The 24,595-nt window shown below is 45.8% G+C and overlaps 1 protein-coding gene across 1 annotated transcript; it reads left to right on the forward strand.

The window, feature by feature from the left end:
- Positions 1 to 3,469: 3,469 nt before the first annotated feature.
- glis2b (GLIS family zinc finger 2b) lies at positions 3,470 to 23,900 on the forward strand. Its single transcript, XM_054607259.1, is given in 8 exon segments — positions 3,470 to 3,798; positions 20,019 to 20,220; positions 20,490 to 20,620; positions 22,416 to 22,571; positions 22,694 to 22,827; positions 22,915 to 23,033; positions 23,162 to 23,770; positions 23,773 to 23,900. Coding segments are annotated over 7 exon segments (1,455 nt in total). The 5' UTR covers positions 3,470 to 3,798; positions 20,019 to 20,042.
- Positions 23,901 to 24,595: the final 695 nt, after the last annotated feature.

The raw sequence follows: 24,595 nt of genomic DNA on the forward strand, positions 1-24,595 counted from the left end.
GTGTGTGTATGCAGCTGATCGGATGGCTTTCAAGGCGGGAAACAGCTGGTAAGAGTCACACTCGCTTCTAAAAGCCTCCTTCCGCAGAGACGGGGGACTGCATGTAAACAAAGGACTATTTAGCGCATAAATACACCGTCAAGAAAAACGCACACGTGGGGTGGGCAAAAGGGGGTTATTTGTATTTAATATGAATTACAGAGAAACACTGGATGATCATTTATGATTAAATGTGCTGTTACAGTGTTCAGTCAAAGCAACCCACCAATCATCCAGTCGGTGATTATCAATCAAAAATATGTTTCCACATCATATGGTTTCAGTGAAATGAATACTTGGAGCGCCTTATTAAGCCATAAACATTTAAAAGCATAAAATGAAGTTGATAGGTGTAATTATAAACAAACAAACAAAAAAAAAAACAGCAATAACCTAAATGTAGATCACACTGTGACATTGATATAGTAAATAAAGAGCGGGTCTGCTTTAGGGGCGGATACTCCAACAGCTGCGATAAGCGAACAAGAGGGATCAGCTGACGAGTTGGCAGAGCTGCACAGCAACAGCCACCGCGGAGGGCTTTTAGGGACAGACTGCTGACTGACACACAGCGCGACCCACCGTGTGTGCTGATCACCATTTTGGGTGTAAAAGCGGCATTACAGGAGGATAAACCTCAGTGTTGTCACATGCATTAGAGCCGTGACGCGCAGACAGAGATACCAGACACAAAATGGGAGCAGCGGATTTTGGTGTTTTTGTTTTTTTTTGCACCCGGAAATATGAAAAGCTGTATCCTTGTGGAGACACATGGTGGCGTTTTATTAATGAGTCCAACCTTACTGGTGCGGATGTAAGTTGTCAGGCAATTACATAATCTTGCCTTGAACGCTGGTTCTCACACAGCTGTTTACACATCTGGATCTGCCTACTTGCGAGACACCATGGCAGTGATTTTCTAAGACAAACTAAAGAGGACGTATTTTTTATTTTAAAAAAAAGGCTAAACGATATTATTCATCCCACAAACTAATATGATGTTAATTCTAGGCGTATAAAACGTTGACTCAGCCCCAAAAGGAAAATAAAATATACTAATTCTATGCTCTTTCCGATTTGATGATATAACTGATTTTAATTGGCTGTTACAATGGTCACACACATGTGCACGGTTTACAATACTATGGAATAGCTTTCAACCATTCACAACTTAGTAGTATACTTCAGTTTCATGAACATGATAGTTTAGCTCATTGCTTAATCAATATTTAATGAGTTATAGTATCAATTAATAGATGAAGTCTTACTGGAACAAATTGCAACCAGTAACCTATAAAAAAAACAGCTCAAGTAATATCCAGAGCACAACATAGCTGAATATTTCATGCATTAGTTGTATAATGATAGCCTGTTAATGGCGAAACTGAAATATTTAAAAACCTTGAAACTCACAAACATGAAACTTAATCAAGTGATATTTTGATCTTATTTGGGGGCCACTGAATTGGTAAACTTAGCTTCTGAAACCAAAACACACAAACCTGAGCTGTTAAAGATATATTTGAAATTGAGGTCTTCTTTACAGATGACATATACATTTATTTATGGACCTGATCATTATTGTAGGAATATTAAATGATTTGAGAATCAAGGCTTTCCTCACAATGGAATTATAAGGCTTTGCAAATCAATTCTTACTAATAATGAAATCCCTGAGAGCTCCTGGGTTAATTCAATCTCCTAACAGGCTGCTTTAGGCCCTCTAGTGGTGGAACAGATTTGCAATCCAGAAACACTGGATGCCACAGGCTGGACAAAAACAGAAACATCTGTATGAAAAAACACCAGCTTTTCCATGTTGCCTTGAAAAAACAACAACATACTAAGGTGTTTGTGATGGTTGCATTTGAGGTTGTCAGTGGTGGCTTATACTGCTAATTGGTATTTACTTCACATAATTGAACTCACTTGTGTGGATACCTTTGTAATAATCAGCCATGATCACTGCATCAATCATACATGTTACAACATTAAATCAGAATGACATGTAACTGGAAAACTGCTTCAGTAAACAGGAAACACCAGATTGTCAGAGGTTATTCTCAATTTCAACATGCAATAAAATATTTTCTTTTAGTGAACACAATGAACAAGATATTTGAACAACAAATAGACTCCAAACTCAAAAATATAATCAAAACTCTGAACATCTCAACTAAAACTTAACATTTCGGGTTCACAATATTATGCAGCATGTGGTTTTCAAGAGTAATGAATATTTTGGTGTGATTTGGATTCTAAACGTGAACACTGGAACCCTGCAAATGATGAAAATACTGTAAATGCTGGAGTGAAGACAGATATGTTGCATACTTATTTCTGATTCAGACATTGTCTTAATCTTCTCTCTTCTTTATCATCGCACATCGCTGCAAGTGTTGTGGGGTGGGAATATAAGTATTTATAATTATAAAAAAAGAAGAACTTTTTTAATTACACGACACAGTTTTCACTATTAGTCAGACAGAGGTGGTGGCCAACATGAAAAGAACAGACGTCTATACAAAACAACAGGCAGTAAAGCAGAGGGGCGTTACCGTTTACCAAGGCCTGTTGATGGAGGGGAGCCGAGGCGGAGAGACGGCCGTGAGGACGGGAGAGAGAGAGAGAGAGAGAGGGAGGGAGAGAGAGGGAGGGGAGCGCTTGGAGGAGAGCCGGGGACTGCCCACGGTGGATGGGCGGAGCAGTAAGCATGCGCTGAGCTGGCAGACTCTGGGCTGGTCCTGACGGGCTGGCTGGGCTCCGGGCGGCTGTCTATGCGCTTCAGACGGTCTTGGGGGAGGCTACCACCAACACAGCGTCTCCTCGAGTGCTCACAGATAACAAAAAAAAAAATAAATAAATAATAATAATAATAATAATAATAAAAAGCAGAAGAGACACGAGGATAACTGCGAGAGAGAGAGAGAGAGAGAGAGAGAGAGAGGAAAGCGAACAGCCCAAAACCTCGGCATCTGGAAAAGCACCGAAGAAGAAGGAGACGATCCTCCCCCCTCTGCCCCACACCCCGTCGCCAACCCGCCCTATCTACCCTAACCCACCACTTCATGCCATCCCTCTGGTTTGAACTGCCCTCCCACCCCGTCAAGGAGAACCACGACCACCCATAGGAAACCCCCACTTGACCAGCGTTGCCATTAAGCGATGCGCTTTTGAATTTAGGAAGATATCACCTGCGGGTTTTTTTTTTTTGTTTTTCTTTTGATGCACAACACAACCAGTGGTCTTCATTTTTTTTTTCTTCCTCAGCGAGAACAGTTAAGGTTATACGGATTTGTGTGTTTACACTTTTTTTTTTTTTTTTTTTTTTTTTTTTTTTTTTTTGGACGGGTTTCCAGTGGCATGATAACATGCAGAATATATCATCCCACGGCAACAGACAAGGCTGTCATCCCATAGAGTAGTCTGTATTCAAACAGCCAGCAGCCACATACGCTGCGTTTGAGCTTATGTTTGATTTTTTCTGATTTTTATTTTTTTATATACCCATGCTTAGAAAGAATCCTGACAATGGTCTGGAAACGGACCGCCTCTTCAGACACCTAGATATATATTTTTACAAGACGCACCAGCTCTGAATTTCGCGTTTATCGGAGAAAAAGCGACACATTGACGAGGAGTCATTTGACACCGACCGCTGCTGGAGCCGGAGGACTTTGTGTGCGAAGTTTGCGCCGGTGAGAGGGGGGCCAAGTCGGAGATATCTCGGCCATATCCACGGCATTTCTACCCTGAAAGGTAAGCCAAGAGCGCCTTTATTTCCATTGTCAGTCCTGCGTAGTGTGTCTGTTGTCATGTGTGTCCACGTTGATCTAAGTGCGCTGATACGATATGAAAAATTGCACGAGTTCAAACAGGGTAGTGACCTATTTTTTTCAGAGAGACTCTCCAGCGGTGCGCCCATATACTGCAGCCTGGACTCCCAACACACTGTCATATTCAAGGCCAGCCGCGGTGGACGTGCCTCCACCGGCGTTTGTGCCATTTACGCACCGTGCCACTACCTATTTCAACACGGAAGCGACCTCCCCCCCCCATGTCTGCATCCTCTCTTGAACTAGCTTCACCCTCAGCAACCCTTATACATTTTTAGAGCAGTAATCACAAATCCTGCCCTATATAGGGGAGTTCATCACAGCTCAGACAGCTGTTGTGCAAGATGCAAGCTTGTCCTGAGCTCTCTGATGTTCTGTCACAACATCTGATAAAGAGTTCAACGTCTACATACTGCTGACATTCACTTAAAACATGAAGGGATGTTTGTAAATATGTGACCACCACATGAGGTACACACCCATCAAACAAACATTTTGACCACATGAAAGACTAAATATGTAATTATTTAAAGTCAACAAGTTTTATGGGAGGAAGTGTGCTTCGTTTTTTGAGTTTACCCTCGATTATGCTCCTGGTCTCAACAGCAAATACATGTCTACGATCGCAGCCCACCATGAGTTATTTATGCTTAATAACCTCTTCAGTGGGGCTCACAAACTACGACTGGAACTGTTGAAATCTTTGTCTTTCCATTTGGTCATTTTTGTTTTGAGCATTTCTACGTTAGTGGAGGCCAAGCATGTAGCGCAGGGGGCAAGGATGAGCACAGGCACACATGCCTAGATAAAGAGCTATTTTCCTCCAATTAAGCAATTCCACTGTCCCTAAGCCTAATTGTGTGCACACTGGGACTGGGTTTGGGATGGGCCTTCTCCCCATTGGCTGCCTCCCATGGGCCCATTGTTCCAGAAGATGCCAGGGGGAAAGAGCGGAGCTCTGCCAAAGCAGACCTAACAAGCCCTGTGCTGGAGTGGAATAAGGCCTGATCATTAAAAAGCATTAGGGCCACAATGCAGATCGAGGCACGCTCAGGGGGCTGCAGTTGTATTGTGGATGAGAGGAGGATGGCTGTATTTTTCCAAGGTGACTGTGACGGACTGTATGAACAATGTGATGTGTGAGTGCATGAGAGAAACCGTCACACAGATATCATATGAGACTGGAGGAGGTCTGGCTACGGGCCCACTGGACCTCTCTCAGAGTGTTTGTGGAAGAGGAGCAGCGAAAGAGGCCGAACAGGCTTTGTGCAGAGGGAGGACATTGCCCCCCCCCCCCCCCTCTTCCAGGCCCCTGCTATTTAATCCATAACCCCTCTCTGAACTGTGAGCACAGGTGCTCTGCACATCCTCAGCTTGCTCACTGCTCACCGATTTGTTTACCCAATCAGCTGATGAACAGTTCAGCCTCAGGTCGACCACAGAATCCATCTGACAGAAAGACAGACTGAGAGGCATCTATCAACATCGGCACAAACCGTGATACTTCAGCACTTAAGTCAGAAAAGGCTCTCAGCGCCGACACATAGCCAGATGTCCGCTGGGGTCCAGCTGTGCATCCCTGTGGTGGCATTCCACACTCTCAGGATGTGTGCATGTGTTTGTGTAGGCAGACTGTACATTTTCTCATCCTGACTGCATGCTTGTCCAGATGTAGATACTTGGGCAGCTGCTGGGTGCAACAGCTTGCACAGAGATTTTGTCAGAGTTTGACACCGACTTGCTTCGTCTGCTGCAATAAGTATGCAAGAAGATATAACATAAAAACTTTCCAACCATGCCAGTGTCTGAAATCGTGGGTGTGGCAGTCACCTCCCCAATTTTCCCATGCATTACGATATTTGCACCACACCACAACTGTCTGACATCATACCCCTGAGGTCCCAAGTTTTGTTAGGGTGAGGGGTGAGGCAGCTGCTTTATGGTGGAAAAGGTGGACCCTAATGGAATATTCCTGCGTCAGAGAACAACCACGAGGCTTGTGGTGGGGGACTGGTGGGAGCCCACAGTGCACTTGTACTTAATGCCTTGAACCAGGCTAATAAAAGTGCACCGCATCTGATGTAAAAAGAAGCACGTTCAGTAAGTTGATTCCTACATTGCGAGTTTGGTACCACAGACAAACTCTCATCTGACATCCACAACAGTAGGTTTTGTTTTTCACACAAGTGTTGTCAGCCTGTTGCAGGGCCAATAAAATATGTTTCCACTTCAGGAGGATGAGGACCGCTACCAGTAATTGGGTGGAATGTAAGTGGTACAAACTACAGTGGGAGAGCCAGCGTGAGTGTTTGAATTGATATCACAGTGGGGTTTCATAGCTGCTGGGGATTACGGTCAAGCTGAAAGGCCACTCAGCAGCAGGGGAGGGAGGATTATAGTGGTCAGTGAACGAGGCAGCATGGAGGGAAAACAAGGCACCAGATGCACACTTGAATTTATTTTCACAGGGAGAAGAAACACTTTATTTTAGTGACAGATATGTCCTTTACACTTTTAGACAAGAACTTGGTGGCACTCTGATTTCCCAATCAGACAATTAGTGATTCCTCCACTAGGGTGCTGAACAGATGAAATATGAACAACGTTAGGTTATGTCATTGTGAATGGATTTGCATATCCTAGCCCTTGACCTTTGAATTGGGCTGAAAATGTCAGAGTAGATGATGCAGGACAGCCGGACTGTAGATGTGCCTTCAGTGAAATGAGCTAGAGAGAGGACATGGTGTGTGATACAGGACCCATGCTCAGGTTTTGATATCGGTCCCTTGACCCACACACTTTGTTAATCATTTGAAGTTTTTGGAAAATTCTTGGTTATTTTGCAGCTGATAAAGGACGTACGGTAAACCAGTGGAATTTATACAAGCAGCTAGACTAACGTCATCAATGTAATCTAATTGAAATCTAAGTTGAACCAGAGCTGATTCAGTGGCTGAACTTGAAACTTATCAGGGAATGACTCTCTCAGCTCTCGTGTCATTACAGTTCAGCCTTGTGCCTTTTTTCCCCCAAGAAATATCTTATCACTAATCATCTCCATGTGTGCAGCAGTGGAGGTGACACACGCATACTTTGGAGTGCTGCAGTGTGATGTGTCTACTTGGGGTGACGGCCAGACTCCTGGGCCCATACATAAGAATAGACGGAGCGGACACAGAGCTTGACTCACACTAACTCGCCAAACTGAAGGAGACCAGTGCATACCGCTCTGCTCCCTGGCTGGCCGGGCTCACGAAGCATGCATTTTTCTCCAGTTAAACTGTAACCACTAATCACTCACGGCCTCACTGTTTCCTCCTGGAGCAGACCATTCCTGGGTCCCCAGGGTGGGTTAAAATGCTCCCTCTGGGAATATATGGTCTACCCTTTTTAAAATCACCTGTGTGGGACATCCCAAACGAGCACAGGACTCTTGCTCTTTCTGTGAGGATCTGCCACGGTGAAGTTTAGGGGTCAGTTCCTCTGTTGCGAGTCCGCGGGCCTGCATTTCCAAAATAAACACAGACAACTCAGTGCCTCACTGCAGCTACCCCACCCTACCTCTTCTCATTCTCTTTAATGCTCCTTCTGCGCTCCCTGCTCAGTGTTTCTATCGTGAGAGAATTTCAGCTCGCAAAGCACTTCAGACAATATGCAGACCGTGTCTGGGGCAGGGCTCAATTGATGAAGAAAAGTAAAAGAGAGAATACAGGAGTAACGCCAAGATTTTGAAAGAATAACAGCATTGTAAAGGAGCTGTCAGAGAAAAAGTTGAGGGATTAGAGAATAGTCCATTTTGGGGGTTTCAACCAACATACTTTAATATTTAACTTATAGATGATAGTAAACTTGGATTTTTTTTTTTATATCTGGGAGCTCAGTTCAAGAAGCTGTGAGTTGTTCAGTAATATGTGAACAGACATGCAGTTTAAGTGGAGACACAGCTGGTTTGTATTATTATTTACTTGCTTGGCCAACACCCTGGATTCTCCAGTTTACCCTCAATAGCACTACAGCAGTTCAGAGATATGTATGTGTGTGTTTGCTTGTTTGAAGAGAAAGGAAAAGGGAGGAGTAGGACAAGAGGGGCTCAGCCTGTAAGTACGGGTGAGGAACAACATGCTGGGAAGGGAGAGACGGGCGAGAGGGATTGATGGTGTTTTTTAAAAAGAGGGAATGAGGGAGAGACGGGTGAGGCATTTCTGAGACTCAAATAAGACTCAAGTCTGGGCCTGGGCCCGGATCCCTGTCTGGGCATATCCAGTCCTGTCAGCTAGCTTCCAGACTTTGCCCCCTTCACCCCCTCCTTCTCCTCCATCCACGACTCCCTGGGACTCCATCTCCTCCTCGCCCTTAACTCTGCTTGTGCTCCCTCTTTTCCTTCGTCCCTCCCTTGCATTTTCGTCTCCCACTTTCCATGAGCCCCCAGCTCTATACGTGACGCTCACATTATACAAGACGTGCTCCATCTTATACATGCAGTAAAGGGGAGAGAAAAAAAAAGTTTGGCCTGTAAGAGTTTACCTTCTCTGTGGTGTTGCAGACATGTTGCCAGCATTAATTTAATTCATATGCACCATGGATGTTTTTTTTCTTACGAGGGGAGCGTTATGTAATTTGGAAATGTTTTTGAGGTTACATTTAGTGAAATAAAGATTTATTCTGACCTCAGATACAACTTTGAAATAGCCACACTGTTTTAATTTGGTTGCATAAAGTTTTAATAATTTATTTCTCGTGGCCAGCTTGAATAAGGACCAGTCTCCACCTTGACACAGCCCGTCTCCCTCTTTTACTGCATCCGATTGCCGCTAAACGCCCCTGCTCCTTGTTTGCTCGGGTCTCAATAGATGGGGCTGTCAGTCATGGTGAGCTTGGATATTTCTTAATTGTTTCTAAATGTCAGTATTGATTCAGGACATAATAGTGTGTAAGAGCATGACCCTGACCTTCAACACTGATTGAGATCCTCTCTTTGACTCATTCCGTCCAGCACTGCCGATATATACTGTATGATCACATTTGTCTGTGGCACATTTATTAGCCTTTGCTGTTTAGTGTGGTTTGTGAAATCAAAAGAGGAATCCAAAAACAAAACAGGCTCCAGATCTTTCTGAAGGTTCTTTCTGACAGATAGCACACATGCCAACAAATTCAAATCAAGAGTTTAGTGCTACTCCATTTTACAGCATTATGCTCAACTCTGTCTGTCGCCATCTCACTCGCCCTCCATCTGTCCCTTTGAATCTGTCTCTCTGTCTCTCTGCTCTCTTTTTCTGTTTCTCTGTTTCTCTCTTGGATGGAGCTGCAAAAGATAAAAGCTGTAGGGTGGAGCCTGTCACTTAGTTGTGCTAGAACACAGAAATACAGAAAGAAAAGGAGAGGGAGGGAGATAAAGGGAGAAAAGACTTGTCATATTGACCTTGTCTTAATGCCAGCCATGGTGGGAGGGGCCACACCGGGGCGGAGGGTTACTCAGAGAAAGCAGGCGCTCCGTGTGAGGAGGGAGAACACCGTTAAGTTGGCACGGCCTCACAAGGAAAAGACAACACCAGCTTTGTGTGTACATATGTATGTGAGATCATGGCGAGGGAGGCAGAAGGGCTCAAATGGAGCTATAGCAGACAGTATGGGGGGCACACCCATATTTAAAGGAGCAGGAGCTCCTCGATCACCCTGCAGTGTGTGTTTCCCCCCTGACGCACACAAATACATGTCACTTTGTCTGCTAATTGCTGTCGACTGTTTTTTATTTCTCCCTCTTCCTGTTTTCTTCCCCTTTAAATGTATTTTTTGGAAGCAGAGACCCTGCCCTGTCCCTTCTCTTCTCTACATAAACACACTTTTGCACACGTTTAGAATCACATGTTAACCAGCACGCAGAAACGGAGACACTCCCTGTCCAAAGCACATCTGGCTCTCTGTGTGTGTCCCCCCCCCAACCCCCTTGGCTCTCTCCTGTGCAGCAAAGCTGGTGCACAGGTGTCACCGAGCCGTCTCCAGGGCCAGGGAGGGGCCATCCAGAAATTCTGGTGCAAAGAAGTAGAAAACTTACGACACCATAGACGTGTCCGATTGGCCCAAGCAACACCACGCAGCGTTAAAGAGCTCAACCCCATGTGTTGCCCCCAGCCTCCCGGAGGCCGCGTTGCATAAAGCTGTTTGTTGGGATCATATTACCGTGGCTTTTGAATGAGGAGACGTGCTTCCCAGGGAGTTCACTATGTGCCTTTGGCTTATTGAGTTGCAGGCGAATGAAAGTGGCTGGGGTCAGTGAGTAAAGGCGAAAGGGGTTTGTTTCTCATGCGTGTGGTGCCATAATATTCCCGTCCAGGAAATGACTGTGAGACAGGCACACCCCTCCCAAAGCTGGAGCGGTACCACAGTGCTCTGAACTGGTCTGAACTCCACAATACGCAGACAGCATGCTGTACACTAGTACACGTATGCACAGTCTGTATGGCTGTGCATAAAGGGCTGTGCAATCTGTGAGTTAATGTGTGCGTATACTGAAAGCCTTAACCATTCTTGAAGTTGTCATTGTTGAGGCTGGACTACATTGGCCCAGCAACTGGTGCTGAAATATACCCCGGGTTTGCTAATTATCTTACCACAGTTTCCATACACCTGTCACCCCTATTAATCTACCCTCTGAGAATTTTTCTTTTTTTCTGGAACCCTTCCTATTCCCTCCTACCCAGTGGCTTAGAACTGATCCTGAGTTTTCACCAGTAAGGGAAAAAACTCCTGTTGAGTTCAGCTGCAGCTGCTCCAGTTATGTTTTGAAAGGAGCTTGAAGTTGTGTTGGTTATTCAGTGATATACCTTCATACATCATTTAGTTTAGGGGTGCACACCTGTGTGCTTTGCTTTGGGCTGAAGCCATTTCTCTTCAGGCTTAAAGCCTGCCCTGGGATTTAGGGAGTGGCCTTTTGTTTGTATGTGTGTGCTGAGAGAACCTGGTATTTTAAAGATTTAGGCAGGTGCCAGTGCTGTGCATTCCTAACATGACCTTATGCTCATTTCTGCTGCCTTAAGGGGAGGTCTGCCTCGACAGAGCCGGCAAACCAGAATGTGTGCGTGTGTACATGGATGCACATCTGCACATAAGCATCACAAGGATTCAGCTTTAAGCTTGGCCCTATAAAATCCTATAACATCCTTTTCCATCCATGTCTAAGTGCACTTTGCTCGATAAGATCACTCTCTTCATGCATGCGCCTCTAGAGAGCTTAGCATACCACGGCCTATCCATTATATACCACAGTGGTTACACATGCCACATGCAATGCCCCAGCAATATAATATGGAGAAAAGGACACTTTTGTTTGGAAAAGTATAACCTTCAGAGGGACTTCTGACAAAGCTACACCTCCAGAAAATATATCTTGAATTTCATACTGCCATTATAGCTGTTAGAATAACGCTAATGGTGGTGTGAGTCAGCTGGAATGACAGCATTTAGTGTGGGAGTAGCAAAGAACCATCACTTCCGAAACACAGACCCTATCCAGCAACCCCATCAGAACAGACACAGCTGGTAAGTGGGCTGACTAGACGGCAACGAGCTGGGATGTGTTCTACCAAAATGAAATCCGGTAAAACGTTGCTCGAGTACCTTAAACAAAACAAGAGTCAAAATAACCCCCACGCACCTCACCTCACGCGCATAAAACAAAAACATGTTTACCCCAAGTTCAGTTGTGAATATGCACAAACTGTAAAACAGAGCTGTTAACTTTTATCACTGTGCTTTTTCCCTCTATGACCCACCACGCCGACAGTCTCAGACAGTTTTTCCCCCCTCTCTCATTGGCTTCATTTCTTCTTTTCTTTCGTCGTCGTCCCCCCCCCTCCCACCCCACCTCTCGTCTTTCCTCTCCTGTTGCTTTCCTACTGAGCGTAGCGTGGTGACGCCCCTGCTTTAGCTGGCGAGCCGACTCCAGACCCTGTGATTGCGCGCAGGAGTCGGAGGATTGCATCACTGCCTGTGGGTAGAGGCCACAGGAATGGACTGAAAATGGGGGGAGGGGAGGGGGGGGAGCAGTATGGAGAGAGACACGTGAGAGGGGTCGATGAAGGAGAAGAAGAGAAGAAAGCCGTGAAAGACGATGGGGACACAGCCCAAGGAAGTGAGGGAGAAGTCGAGAGGGAATAGGGCTGAGGGAGATCATGCAAGTTTTTTTGTTTATATGGAAGTATGGCAGAGCAAAGATGAGAGGGGAGGAGGAGGGAGGGAGGGCTGGAGGGAATGCTTTCAGTGGACTGCAGGAGGGAGAGAGGAGAGGCCCAGCAGAGTTAGTGGGAGGTCAGAGAGAGCCAGGGTGGGGATGTGTTCAAACCTCCCGAGTGTAAATACAAAGACATACCTCTCTCCTCTCCTCTCCTCTCCCTGGCGGTCGGAGGTCTCCTGCTGTGTTCATTGGTTCCCCCGCTGCCCTCTGCTGCGCTATGAAACTGCAATGTTGTGAAATACCCCACGTTATTGTAAGATTACTCACCGCTCTTCAAAGCCTACAGTACCGTTGTGTGAAGTGCCTTATGGGTTAGTCTTGGGTAGGTTTACAGCTCAAACACTCCGTGGAGTTTGATCTGTTTACCGCTGATTGCTGTCCCGATTGCTGTAGTATAGATTAAACCCTGATTATAAACGTATGTGTCTGATTTTGAATTGGAGTAGGTGGGATATAAAAACTACCCAGTGACTGAAAACACATGTTGCAACACGTGGCCCCTCAATCAGGTACTGTTCATGTCATATAGCAGCTACTAGGGAGTCTAATAAATGGACTGTGGCTTGGGGGAAGTTTTCCTAGCCTCATGCCAATGTGCAGCTACTCTCTTCCCCTATACCTGCCTCTTCTCCTTTCATTTATTCCATCCAAAAAATCTAATGATATTTGCACACTCTGGCTAGGCATTTCAAAAGTCAAATTCTTATTCGTAAAAGCATTATTATATTGATCTGATGATGCATACATACCCTTGAAACTCATCCGTCATCCTTCCGCCCATCCATCCCAGCCCACCAAGAGTCATGTCGGGTCACTGTGTCGTGCGATAATCCCGGTGGAATTGCTGTGCTGTTGTCAGGACTGTCTGGATGCTGTTAGGATGCAGAGTCTGGTGGAGTGTTTTCTCTAAAATTATAATTATGTACCACTAACAGTCTCGCTCTAATGTTTAATTCAGCCTGCTCTGCTATGAATATATAATCTGTGATCAAAATCCACAATGTTAGTAATGTATTCTTCACAGTCTTTTCTGCACAAACGTCTACATCCTGTAGTTTTGAAATGATTTGCCAGTGTGCATGTAGGTCTATTACATAACTATTGTAACTATTGTAACAGTCAAAGAGAAGCTTTATTTTTGAAACTTTGTATTTACATTTTCTATTCCCATTTACCAAACTGTGTTACTAAATGTCCCATAATTCATAACCAAAGTTGGAAAACAAGGAAAGCTAGTGTTAGACTGCTCATTCCATAGTTTGCATCCTAACAGAAATGTTAATGTTGAGATATCACTTGCTGTTTGCGTGCTGTTCCTTTCTCATGTAGAAGTCCCCTTTGACAACAAACCACAAGTGCAACCCGCCCTCCTCGCTCTGTGCCTCTGTGCCTCCCTCCCTGCCTCCCTGCCTCCCTGCCTCCCTGCCTCCCTCCTGGCACCTTCCCTCCCTGCCTGCCCTCTGCCTGGAATTCCTCAGTGTCTGAACGCTCTGGCTGGAGGCCATCGGTAGCTCGCTGAGAAGCTTCCTGTTGCACTCTCTCCCTCCTTCAACCCGTCTATTCCTTCCTTTTTTTTCTTTCCTTCCTTCCCTCTCGTTTCTCCCCGTGTCTCATGGCTTGTCTCAGATTTTTCCCTTCCTTCCCTCCGTTGCAACTTTATCTCTTGATTTTGTATGCTCGCACTCCCTTTAACTTGTAGGAGATACCCTCCAATTCTCTTTTTACCACTATAAAAGAACAAGTGGCAATCTTGTACTTATTTCTACCTGGGTTGAGGCATGTGAGCACATTTGTCACTTTGTCTCTGATTCTCAGGCATTGTGGCTCCAGTGCTTCAACAACTTGTCTTTTTCCTCAGTAGCCCATCCCCAGTGGCTCCATGCATGCTGCTATTATGTAATCCTGAGTGCAATCCAGTGTGCCTTTTTTCTGCAGGGCGAGGAGAAGAGGTTTAGATTGACAGTAAGAGTGTGTGAGTTATATTAATTACAATAATAATCTTGAAGAAATGGTGTGAATAGAAAAAGATATCTGGCAATTAACGTACCATTAAAGGCCAGGTAGAGGTTACAGTAGTAGGTGGGAGAATAATGAGCTGAGAAATGGAAGAGAATAACAAAATGAAAGAGGAAGCCAAGCAGTGAAGGTGAGACAAAAACAAAAGCAAAGATTGAGGAGTAAAGAGAGAGAGAAAGGAGGAGGAGGAGGAGGAGGAGTGGAAACTGAGGTTTCCTGTCTGAGGAGTCAGCTGGCTGAGGAGGACAGAGTCAAGAGAAGAAAATCTCTCAGCTGTGTGCGTTTGTGTGTTGAGTGATCCGTCGGTGGTGAAGGGCGTTAGCGGGGGCTGGTGGCTCAAATGTGTATGTGTCAGCGGAGGTGGGGTCGCTTACCTCAAAATGCGTCAGTAGTGACAGAAGTGGGAGTGAAGGAGTGACCATTTTTTGTGTTTCCTAAGCAGTAATAAACAAACTAATAATTGGAAATTATTAATCTGTCTCACCTTAGTCTAACTGCCTATTTCCTTGTTAGTGATATCCCTAAAGCCCATGAATATATTAAAGGAAAATTGCAAATGTCAAACGCTTTACTATGAATCGTGCAAATGCTTTGATCACCTAACTCCGGTTATTCTGAGAACTGTCTGTGTGGAAACCTGCTTGCAACGTGCCAAGTTGTTTATTCCTTCTAGGCCCCAGTTTCAGATGTAAAACCCAAATGTCAGGGGTCAGAGTTCACACCACACCCACGCCTCAATCAGTCACCTTTGACCCCTCCCTCCCTCCCCACCTGGTGGATGTAAAAACCAGCAGGTCTAGACATGACCCATGCTGCAACTGCAGGCCTTTACACCTCACTGTTAGACCAACGAATTACTAAAGCCAACAGAAACATATTTACGAAACATTGTTCAGTGTTTTAAAAACATATTTCTGTCCTTCAACACCGACCATTGCGTCAAAAGTTGTTAGACGTTCCCACCACTCTCTCTCTCGCTCTGTGTTCTCAGTGTGTTTGTGTGTGAAAATGAAAAAAAATAGAGAGCAGAGAGCCCCAGGGAGATATGGCTTACCTCCTACAGACCACCTCCCAGGGTCACAGCAGGAGGCAGATTAAGTTACAGCCAACCTCAGAGGGGGTCACACAAAACGTGTACACACACATTCTCTTAGCTCTCTTGAAACCGTCCCAGAAAATAAAATATTACACAATACGATCTTAAGCCCTGTAACATAATCATCTTCTGCCGCACAGCTTTTGGTATTCACCGATGCTTTTTGTTGGCTCTCGTTTCTGCGCCATCTGATGGTCGCCGATACGCGACCCCTCCTCAGATCAGATCGGGCTAAAGATCAATCGGTCGGAGCGGGGTCAAAGGTCAGCTCTGATCCTTGTGATCCCCAGCCTCGGAGCATGGAGGTGTTGAAACACATAGCCCTCCTTTGACCAGATGCCCCCCACTTGTGCTACCTCACCCATCGGCCAACTCCCACACCCTCCAACCTCGACCCGTGTTCACCCCGAAACGAGCACGCCTCATCAAAGGGCGGTTTCCTTATGCAGTTGGGTGGATGTGGGACTCGGGTGAGAAAGGGTTATGCAGGGGGAATAGCTGACTGGGGTTGCTCTAGAGGACACACACAAACCTCTCTTTCAGGACTCCTTTTCCTCTTCCACTTCCTCCTCCCTTCATCCTCACCCTAGTATATCCTCGCAGTGGCCCCTTCGGTCATCCCTCCTCTCTCTCTCTCTCTCTCTCTCTCTCTCTCTCTCTCTGCTGTAGCCTGTGTTTACTCTGCTAGAGAGAGAGAGAGAGCGAGAGAGAGGGCCCAGAGAAGGGACAAAGCTGCCTTTCAGAGAGACTGTCGACCCCACGGCTGAGCGAGGAAGTCTGCATGGGGGCCAGCCAACACCCCTTCCACAAACTTCACAGCCATCCGCCACTGAGCTTTTACACACACACACACACTCGCATATCACGCCAGCACCATACTCCTTCCTTCACTGTATATCATTCTTTCTCTCGGTCGGCCTTACTCTTTGTCTCACATTTCCCACTAAACCCCCTCTCACTGGCTGTTGCCGTTTGGCGGACGGAGTCGAGATCCTGCAACTTCAGTCCAAGATCCACAGGCTGTGAGTCACTTCCCAGCCAGTCTCTACTATTTCTTCCACTAAGAAATAATCACGAGTTTGGGCTGAGGTGAAATCCAGCAGTAGGGACTGATTCACCAGAAGCTGCACTTGCCAAGCCCCACAGGGAACACATTGGTGCGGTATTGACTGCTCTGGGTGAAGCGGGTATTATAGATATCTTATGACCTGCTAACTTTCTCGGAAATCCAAGAGAGTTTGTTTGTCATGCCTGTTTCTTTGCAAAAAAGTTATTTGCGAACGCACACACAGAGATACGCAGACCAATGTGAGCCTTTATGCAAGCGGTACGTCATGCTTTATTCACCAGATGTCTTTGGCTACCTGGACTTCCTCCTGGTTTTGTCTGACATTGTGACTAATAAATTTATTTCATTTTTATTCGTACTAAACAGCCTCTATTAAGGCAAATAATTGTGCTTTAGTCGAACATTATATAAGGATAAATATGCTGTTGGGCTTCAATTAGCAATTAGTTCTATTATCAATTAATCTGTGTTTTCTTTAGATAGACAGATAGATTTACTCTCAAAGTGGGAAATGAACAGGAAATACAGTCCATATCAACACTAGAGATATCTACAGTACACAATATAAAGAATATATTACAATACACTATAAATAAAGCAAACCACAACAACTAGAATATTAAATATAAATAAAGGTTAACAAACCATATACTATACACATTAGAAATAAATAATTCCACATTAATCGGTCAATGGTTTGACTTATAATATGTCAGAAAATATTGACAAAATGCCAACCATAAATTCCTAGAGTCCATGGTGATATCGTAAAAAGTGCTCGTTTTGAAAAGGGAGCACATTTCCAAAGCTGGAACCAGGCCATTTTTGCTTGAAAAGTGAGTCAAATGATTGCTTCATTATAAAAAATAGTTGCTGATTAAGTTTCCGATAATGGACTAATGGATTAATGGACTTATCTTTTCAGCTTTAATATGTTGAAGTGAACAGGTCAGAAGAAAAATAATGTAACCTCATTAAGTAAAATGCTAGAAGCAAGTTCGCTGCATTGGAAACAACTGAACCATTAACACACATAACACACACACATACTTATAATTAAAGTGGAAAAATATTTAACACTTGAATTATTTACTGGCTAAATTGGATACTCTATTACAGCTCACTGCTAATTTAAACTGACCTTTCTCCTTCTACAACATGCAACAGGCTGAATGATACCAACAATCCTCTTCATTATAACAGGGAAAGGACACATTTTTGATAAATTGGCTATACATTCTATTATGGAGGTTTAGTAATGGTCTGCACGTGGAGCGGCCGCCTGAGAGGAGCTTTTGTTTGTGGAGACCCCTGTTGTGTCTCTCTGCTGGTCACACAGTGAGAGCTGAAGGATCACATGATCAAAAAGTTCCATATCTGTTTCTCATCGTGTTTTACAGCCTCGATTATAGCACAGCCAGTTTTTTTTTCTGTTTGTCCCTGCAGCTGATATGAGTAGGATTTACAGAAAGGTTAAGCTGATTCTTGGTCTCAGGGTAAGGGCTTTTACTCGACTAAAGTGGATGACAGCCGCATAGCATTTTATGCTACTTTGGCCAAACAATAAAGCCCAAAGTCTTGGCAGGCTTTCGTGGTAGGAGTTACATTAAGTTAGTCATAAGCGCCAAATCAAGAGAGAGAGAAACAGAGATGTGGTATCAACCGCAGCTTACTCTAAATGAGGATCATATCCGCTCTGACTGATCTAAAGATGTTTATTTTCACAGCTAATGGCAGTGCTTGCCCACATAACAAACTCTTCGGTCAAAATGATCATTAGAGCAGCAGCCATTAATACACTTTTATCATCACACAGTTGTCCTGGGATTAACTGATGGAGCTAATAATAATAAATTAGGCATGTGTCGGGGTATAATGGATTCATTTAGCAAAGTCGAGGATGATGGAGACATTATTAGACAGTGTAGAAGGGAGACAAAAACCACAAAGAGACACACACAAGTGGGCCTTACTGTGGCTGTTGAATGTCAAGAAGATCTCAAGGATGGGTTCGCATTTTTAGTTGTTGGCTACTCGAATCAATCCTCCTTAGAGCAATCTAAGAAACTTGAAGTCAAGATCAAGATGAAGTGATGGGTCATGTGCTAGCCTAGTGGGGTCTATAATCAGATAATATCCAAAGGAGATTTTTTCCTTATATGATTCTCTATATGCATGTGGAAACATACATGCATATTTATTTATGGATCAAAACAGAAAGATCTGACTGATAATGCCATAATGCTGCCCTGTGTGCATGTTCATACAGTATGTTCCTCTGTTTGCATCAGTACGTGTGTGTATCATCATCCTCTTATCTATGGCTGATTGACTCTTTACACCCCCTCCTCTCACTCTGGTTGTGTGTACGAGTGCATGTGTGTGTGTGTGAGCTGGTGGCCATCCCTCGTTGGGCTGGTGAACCTGGTGACCTCTCTGCTCCGTGCCTCCCAGACACAAGGGCTTCTCATGTGGCCCCTGGCCAGTCGCTCTCAAAGCCCACCATTCACTACCAACCGTGGCTTCTGTGAGTGTGTGTCAGCATGTGTGTGTGTGTGTGTGTGTGTGTGTGTGAGGGAGAGGGAGGATGAAGGGGGTGTATTTGTTGAAATTACAGTTTGATTAATTGCTTGTGTGTGTGTGTGTGTGTGTGTGTGTGTGTGTGTGTGTGTGTGTGTGTGTGTGTGTGTGTGTGTGTGTGTGTGTGTGTGTGTGTGTGTGTATCTGCACTCAACATGCACACTGGGAGCTGCTCTACATGAACTCCAGCAGAAATATAGGACACCCTGCAACTGCGTGTGTCGACGGAAAATGTTTTGAGGAGATGGGTGTGTGTGTGTGTTTGTGCATGTGTGCGTGCGTGCGTGCGAGCCCGGGGAGAAGGAGCAGTGAACCCTAACACATTGTGTTGAATAGAGAGCTTGGCTTTAAACCAGCAGTACTGTACTAGCACTGCCAATTTGTGTGGAGCAGTACATGCTGGATGGAGAGGAGAAGAGTTAAAATTGTTTACATTTAAGTAAAAAGGAATGTCTATACTTCATCACGTGGTGCAACACAGGTCTGGTGGCAAAGGAAGACTACAACTAAAACTCAAGATGACAGTTAGATGAAGATTCTTGCTCTCAACCCCTCAGGCGGGGTCCAGAGGTCAGTGTGTTTAGAGGAGGGAGGAGGTGGACGGAGTAGGTGCAGCTGGACTTGAAGGCCCCGGGGAGAACGGGGGGGTGGGGGGTCGCTGGTGGGTCTCAAAGGTCCATGGGGTCTGAAGGTGCACACTGTAGGGGCCGGGGTGGGGGTGATGTGACAGGGTGCAAAGGGCCGGTGACTGGCCGAGGGGTGGGGTTAAGCAGAGCTGGCGGTGACCATCTGGATTGGATTGTAGAAATTCCTAAGGAAGAGTGTGTGAGTAAAGGTCAGCATGGAAGAAGAGGAGGGGGGTCGCTCAGATCTCTATATGTGTGTGTTTGTTTTTTCTTTGGCTTACCCAGTGTTTCAGTTTACGATTGTGGTCAGTTTACCATTGTTGGAGAGTATTTCTTAACCAGTGGGAACGTGAGAAACTTTTAACATTCACGTGGGAAATATTGCAGATGTGAGAATCTGTCACTGCCTCACAACTGTATCAGCACTTTATTGTGTGTGTGTGTGTGTGTGTGTGTGTGTGTGTGTGTGCTCATATGAAAACTAAGCTATCCTTCATTGGCCCCTCTGTGACTGTTTGTGCAGGTGGGAGTCAGGCAGTTTGTGGTCATGCTGTCCCTGGACGAGCCCCTGGACCTGAAGCTCCCTCGGCGGGCGAATGGGTGGGACAGAGGGGCGCGCTCTCCCCCCATCTCCCCACTGCACCCCAAGCGAGCTCGCCAGATCCGCATGGCGGATGACGGCACCGCAGTCATAGAGCCCGCCTCGCCAGAATCACCACACACAGGTAACAACAAAGCAAGAGTCTGCAGTCAGGACTTCAGCTCTGTCAGGCTATATTTAGGCACAGTGGTGGCCCGAGCATGCTAACAAGCTCACAATGCCAACAAGCTCACAATGCTAACGTGCTGATGTTTAGAAGCATATTGTTTTTACCATCCATACAAATATATAAGTCTGAACACGACTGGTCGAACAATGCCGCTAGATCCCCCATATCAGATCCTCTAGGTGAGAGGTCCTCTTAACAGGTGTGTGTGTGTGTGTTTTTCTCAGGTGTGCAGGTGGTCCCTCATGATCGGACAGATACCCCCACCCCCCCTGCGGTGGACCTGAGCATGTCTCCCTCCTCCCGCCACACCCCCAGCTCTCCAGAAATGACCAACGGCAACTACATCCCCTCAGGAGTGAGTATGAGTTAAACTAGGGGCCGTCCTCACCCAAAGAAATTCCTCGACTGTTTTGTCGAATAATAAATTGATTGATAAAGAACGACTAACTACTAAAGAAATCAAATATTACAACCAAAACGGTGGATAAGTCGACTAATCAGCTAAGAGGATGCAGTTCTTGACTGAACTTGAACTCACAGACACACAGACCTGTACAGGTGTTCCACGTGGCTTTAACCAGCTTTTATTTTGCCCTCCACTACCTCTATTGTCTCCCATCTCTTTGTTGACCTCTGGGTTGTTGAAAGAGTAAACACTGTCTCTCAATCCAGTAAAGAGTGTCTAACACTTTCCTGTCTACAGCGGAGAGTGACTCAGCCTGCTGGGGTCAGCAAGTCAGGAACAACATCGGGTTGTGTCACATTCTTCATAAGGAAAACAGGCTATGCAAGGGCTGGGAGGCTTGTGTGTGTGTGTGTGTGCATGTGTGTGAGAAAGAGAGAGGGGGGGGGGGGGGGTAGCTCTTATCAAACACCTCTTGTGTCCCCAACAAATGCCTCTGTCTGCTTAACTTGCACTCTGTGGCCCCACTGGCATGCCTGTGTGTGCCTGTGTGTATGTTTAATCAAATTTAAAACAAGGTACAGCCATGTAGACCTCACGCCGGCTAATTCAATTCCCTCCCAATTGAATTGAGACACGCTGGCTGGGACCATTCAGCCGCCCCACTGAGTCCTAGATATCCCCCGACCCGATCATTACAGATACTCCACACTTTACTTATCCCCAGCGGATGCAGGGAGGATTCTAACTGTCCCCACATGCTCTCTCTCTCTCAAACACACATAAATAAAGTAAGTGCTTGTTACAAAAGAACAGCTGCACACATACTCACACGCTCTCTCCCCTACAGCATCTCACAAAACAGCTCACATACTTTTGCATGCAGAGGCAGAGTGCAGGAAATATGTGTGATTTAATGAAATTCATCACATATTCATTTCTGACACAGATGAAGATGAGACAGCAACAGCAAATTTGATCCATTTGCAGCCGTATTCTCTCTCTGTGCCTCCCTTCTCTCTGACTTATTAGTCCCCTATTCCAAATTCCACTTTTCACCACCACTCCTCAGTTTTCTGCTTGAGCTTAGTTAATCCGTGTGTGTGTGTGTGTGTGTGTGTGTGTGTGTGTGTGTGTGTGTGTGTGTGTGTGTGTGTGTGTGTGTGTGTGTGTGTGTGTGTGTGTGTGTGTGTGTGTGTGTGTGTGTGTGTGTGTGTGTGTGTGTGTAAGCCGGTGCATTAGCTCTTTGAGCCCCAGCTGAGGTTCAATGAATCTTGCAGATCTCATGCCGAGCTCGGGGATGTAGGGAGGGTTTGTAGGACGCAGCGGGAGACTACAAGAGAACAAGTGTAGTTTAGAAGGAAGAGATAAAGATCAGCAGTTCTGTAGTCTATTGACAAAAAGAAAGACTTTTGTCTCTATCAAATCATTTTCTCAGTGAGGCCATCCATACCTGTTTGTGTCATCCAGCTGATGGTCTATTGTAAATTATGCGGTGTAGATATTGCTAACAGAGCATCATACTGCCGGCTATGTAGGCAGTTTTTACCTTTATACAGTCATCATTGTGGGAAGTGGTCATGGTTGGCAAGGCACAACATTTATCACATCAAGCTGTGATAATCGTAATATTTCTGCACACCGTAGTAAACATGATCTAAAGCTAAACATGTGCATGGTTCTTTAGTTTATGTGCAGCGGATTGATATTCCTGTTATTCTTTTCTTTGTTTCTGCTTGTTTACCAGAATTCTCACATCTCACAGGCCTTTCAGTTCTTCTTGCCAATCGGAGCTGGGGCGGGACTCCACCTGCCATCCTCTATGTTCATTGGCCAGACTAGCGACAAGAGATCCTCTCCTGACCTCTCAGCGGATGAACAACTGGCCTGCCACTGGAAGAAGGTAAGACCCGGAGGGTAGAACCAATTTTATGATCCTGTTGTTTCCAAACTAGGATCAGCTCAAAATAGCATTATTATCCCTCAAAATTCATTGTGAAATGCTGAATGTTTTCTCTCCTCTAGTGCCATCTGCTCTTTGACTCCCTGCAAGACCTGGTGGACCATGTCAATGACTTCCATGTCAAGCCTGAGAAGGATTCTGGGTACTGCTGCCACTGGGAGGGCTGCGCTCGCAAAGGGAGGGGTTTCAATGCTAGGTGAGGAAATCATACAATTGGGTAATTTATCAAGTGTACGTATAAATGGAGAATTAAAGAGGACTTTATTTTTTTGTATCGCTGCAGGTACAAGATGCTCATCCACATCCGCACTCACACTAACGAGAAGCCCCATCGCTGTCCCACCTGCAACAAGAGCTTCTCACGCCTGGAGAACCTCAAGATACACAACCGGTCACACACAGGTCAGTGGGACAGCCGCACCCAGAACGCCAACGCTAAAGTCAAAATGCTTTTCTTAATGTTTGTAACGTAAAATTGTGAGATTTGATCACTGCATTCTCAACATTGGGATCATTTCTCCTCACTGCAGGTGAAAAGCCCTACATCTGTCCTTACGAAGGTTGCAACAAGCGCTACTCCAACTCCAGCGACCGCTTCAAGCACACTCGCACACACTATGTGGACAAGCCTTACTACTGCAAGATGGTGGGCTGCCTGAAGCGCTACACAGACCCGAGCTCTCTCCGCAAGCACATCAAGGCCCATGGCCACTTTGTGACGCAGGAGCAGGGCGCCGCAGGTGGAGTAGGCTCGCTGCTGAGGGGGAGTCAGAGTGGAATGCTCGCTGGCGAAGGGGGTAAGGATTCGGAGCTGTCCTACGTGAGTGCAGCCCACATCATCATCCCAGGGGCAGCAGCAGCTTTCCTTGGGGGCCATGCTCTGCACGGTCTGGGTGGTGCACTTCCCCTGTCCCCCCTCAGTAATCGGCCCCTGGACCTCAGCAACCTCGGTTGCCCCGGATCACCTTCAGGCAGCCTGGGAGGCGCATCCATCCTGTCCTTCAACGGGTCCCCGCTGGGCCTGGCCAAATCCCCTCTGCTCTCCCAGGGCTTCCCCTCCTCGGCCCTGGGTCTGTCCATGATGCCCATGCTGGGGGCTTCGTCTGACCGCAGGTCCCACAGCCAACAGGCCAAGAGGGGCCGGGGGAGGAGGCAGAGAACGAGGTGACTGGGGGGGTCTTGAACCTCTCCACGGGATCCCATGATCCCCTGTCCTGGGTGGTCATCCCCCCAGGCACCGTGGTGCTCAAGCCAGCTGTGGTCAACTGATACCACACACACACACACACACACACACACACACACACACACACACACACACACACACACACACACACACACACATACATACACGCATGCACACACACACATTCCAGAAGAGCTCAGGGGGTCGGGATGGGAGGGTGAACGCCATAGTGGGGGTACAAACGGACAAAGGTGATATGGACTAGCTCGCACAATCAAATCCAGGCAATGCAGGTTGGAAACGGGGAGAACTCATTAAAACCCTCTATCAATAGATAACACTACACCTCACAAGAAATAAGTACACAACGCAAGCCTCTTGTATTGATGGGAAACTAAACTTGAGGCCCAAGAACTCTGTTCAGGACCATATATGGCTCTGTGTTTCTATCACAAGGCCCAACAACGGGCTCCTCTTTGCTCTCTTATTTTGTATTTTGTTCTTTATTCATTCCTGTTTCCTTGATGTGACAGTCTTAGTGCTCTGTGTTCTTACAAAAGTCCTAATTCATTGATAAGTATTTATATAACTGTACTACATAGACAGTGTGCCTCCAGCGTAGCAGTGAGACATATATACCGTGTAACTGAATGACTCACAGTTAGGCAAACTTGCACGTAATAGGACGACTCTCCACAGTTTAAAGTTGTGACCTATTTTTCACAGGCTGCTGTGATTAATATGATTCAGACAGGCTTGCCAAACCAAAGCAAGTGAA

The sequence above is a fragment of the Anoplopoma fimbria genome, chromosome 11, assembly GCF_027596085.1.
Source record: "Anoplopoma fimbria isolate UVic2021 breed Golden Eagle Sablefish chromosome 11, Afim_UVic_2022, whole genome shotgun sequence".
In the NCBI taxonomy this organism is placed as follows: Eukaryota; Metazoa; Chordata; class Actinopteri; order Perciformes; family Anoplopomatidae; genus Anoplopoma; species Anoplopoma fimbria.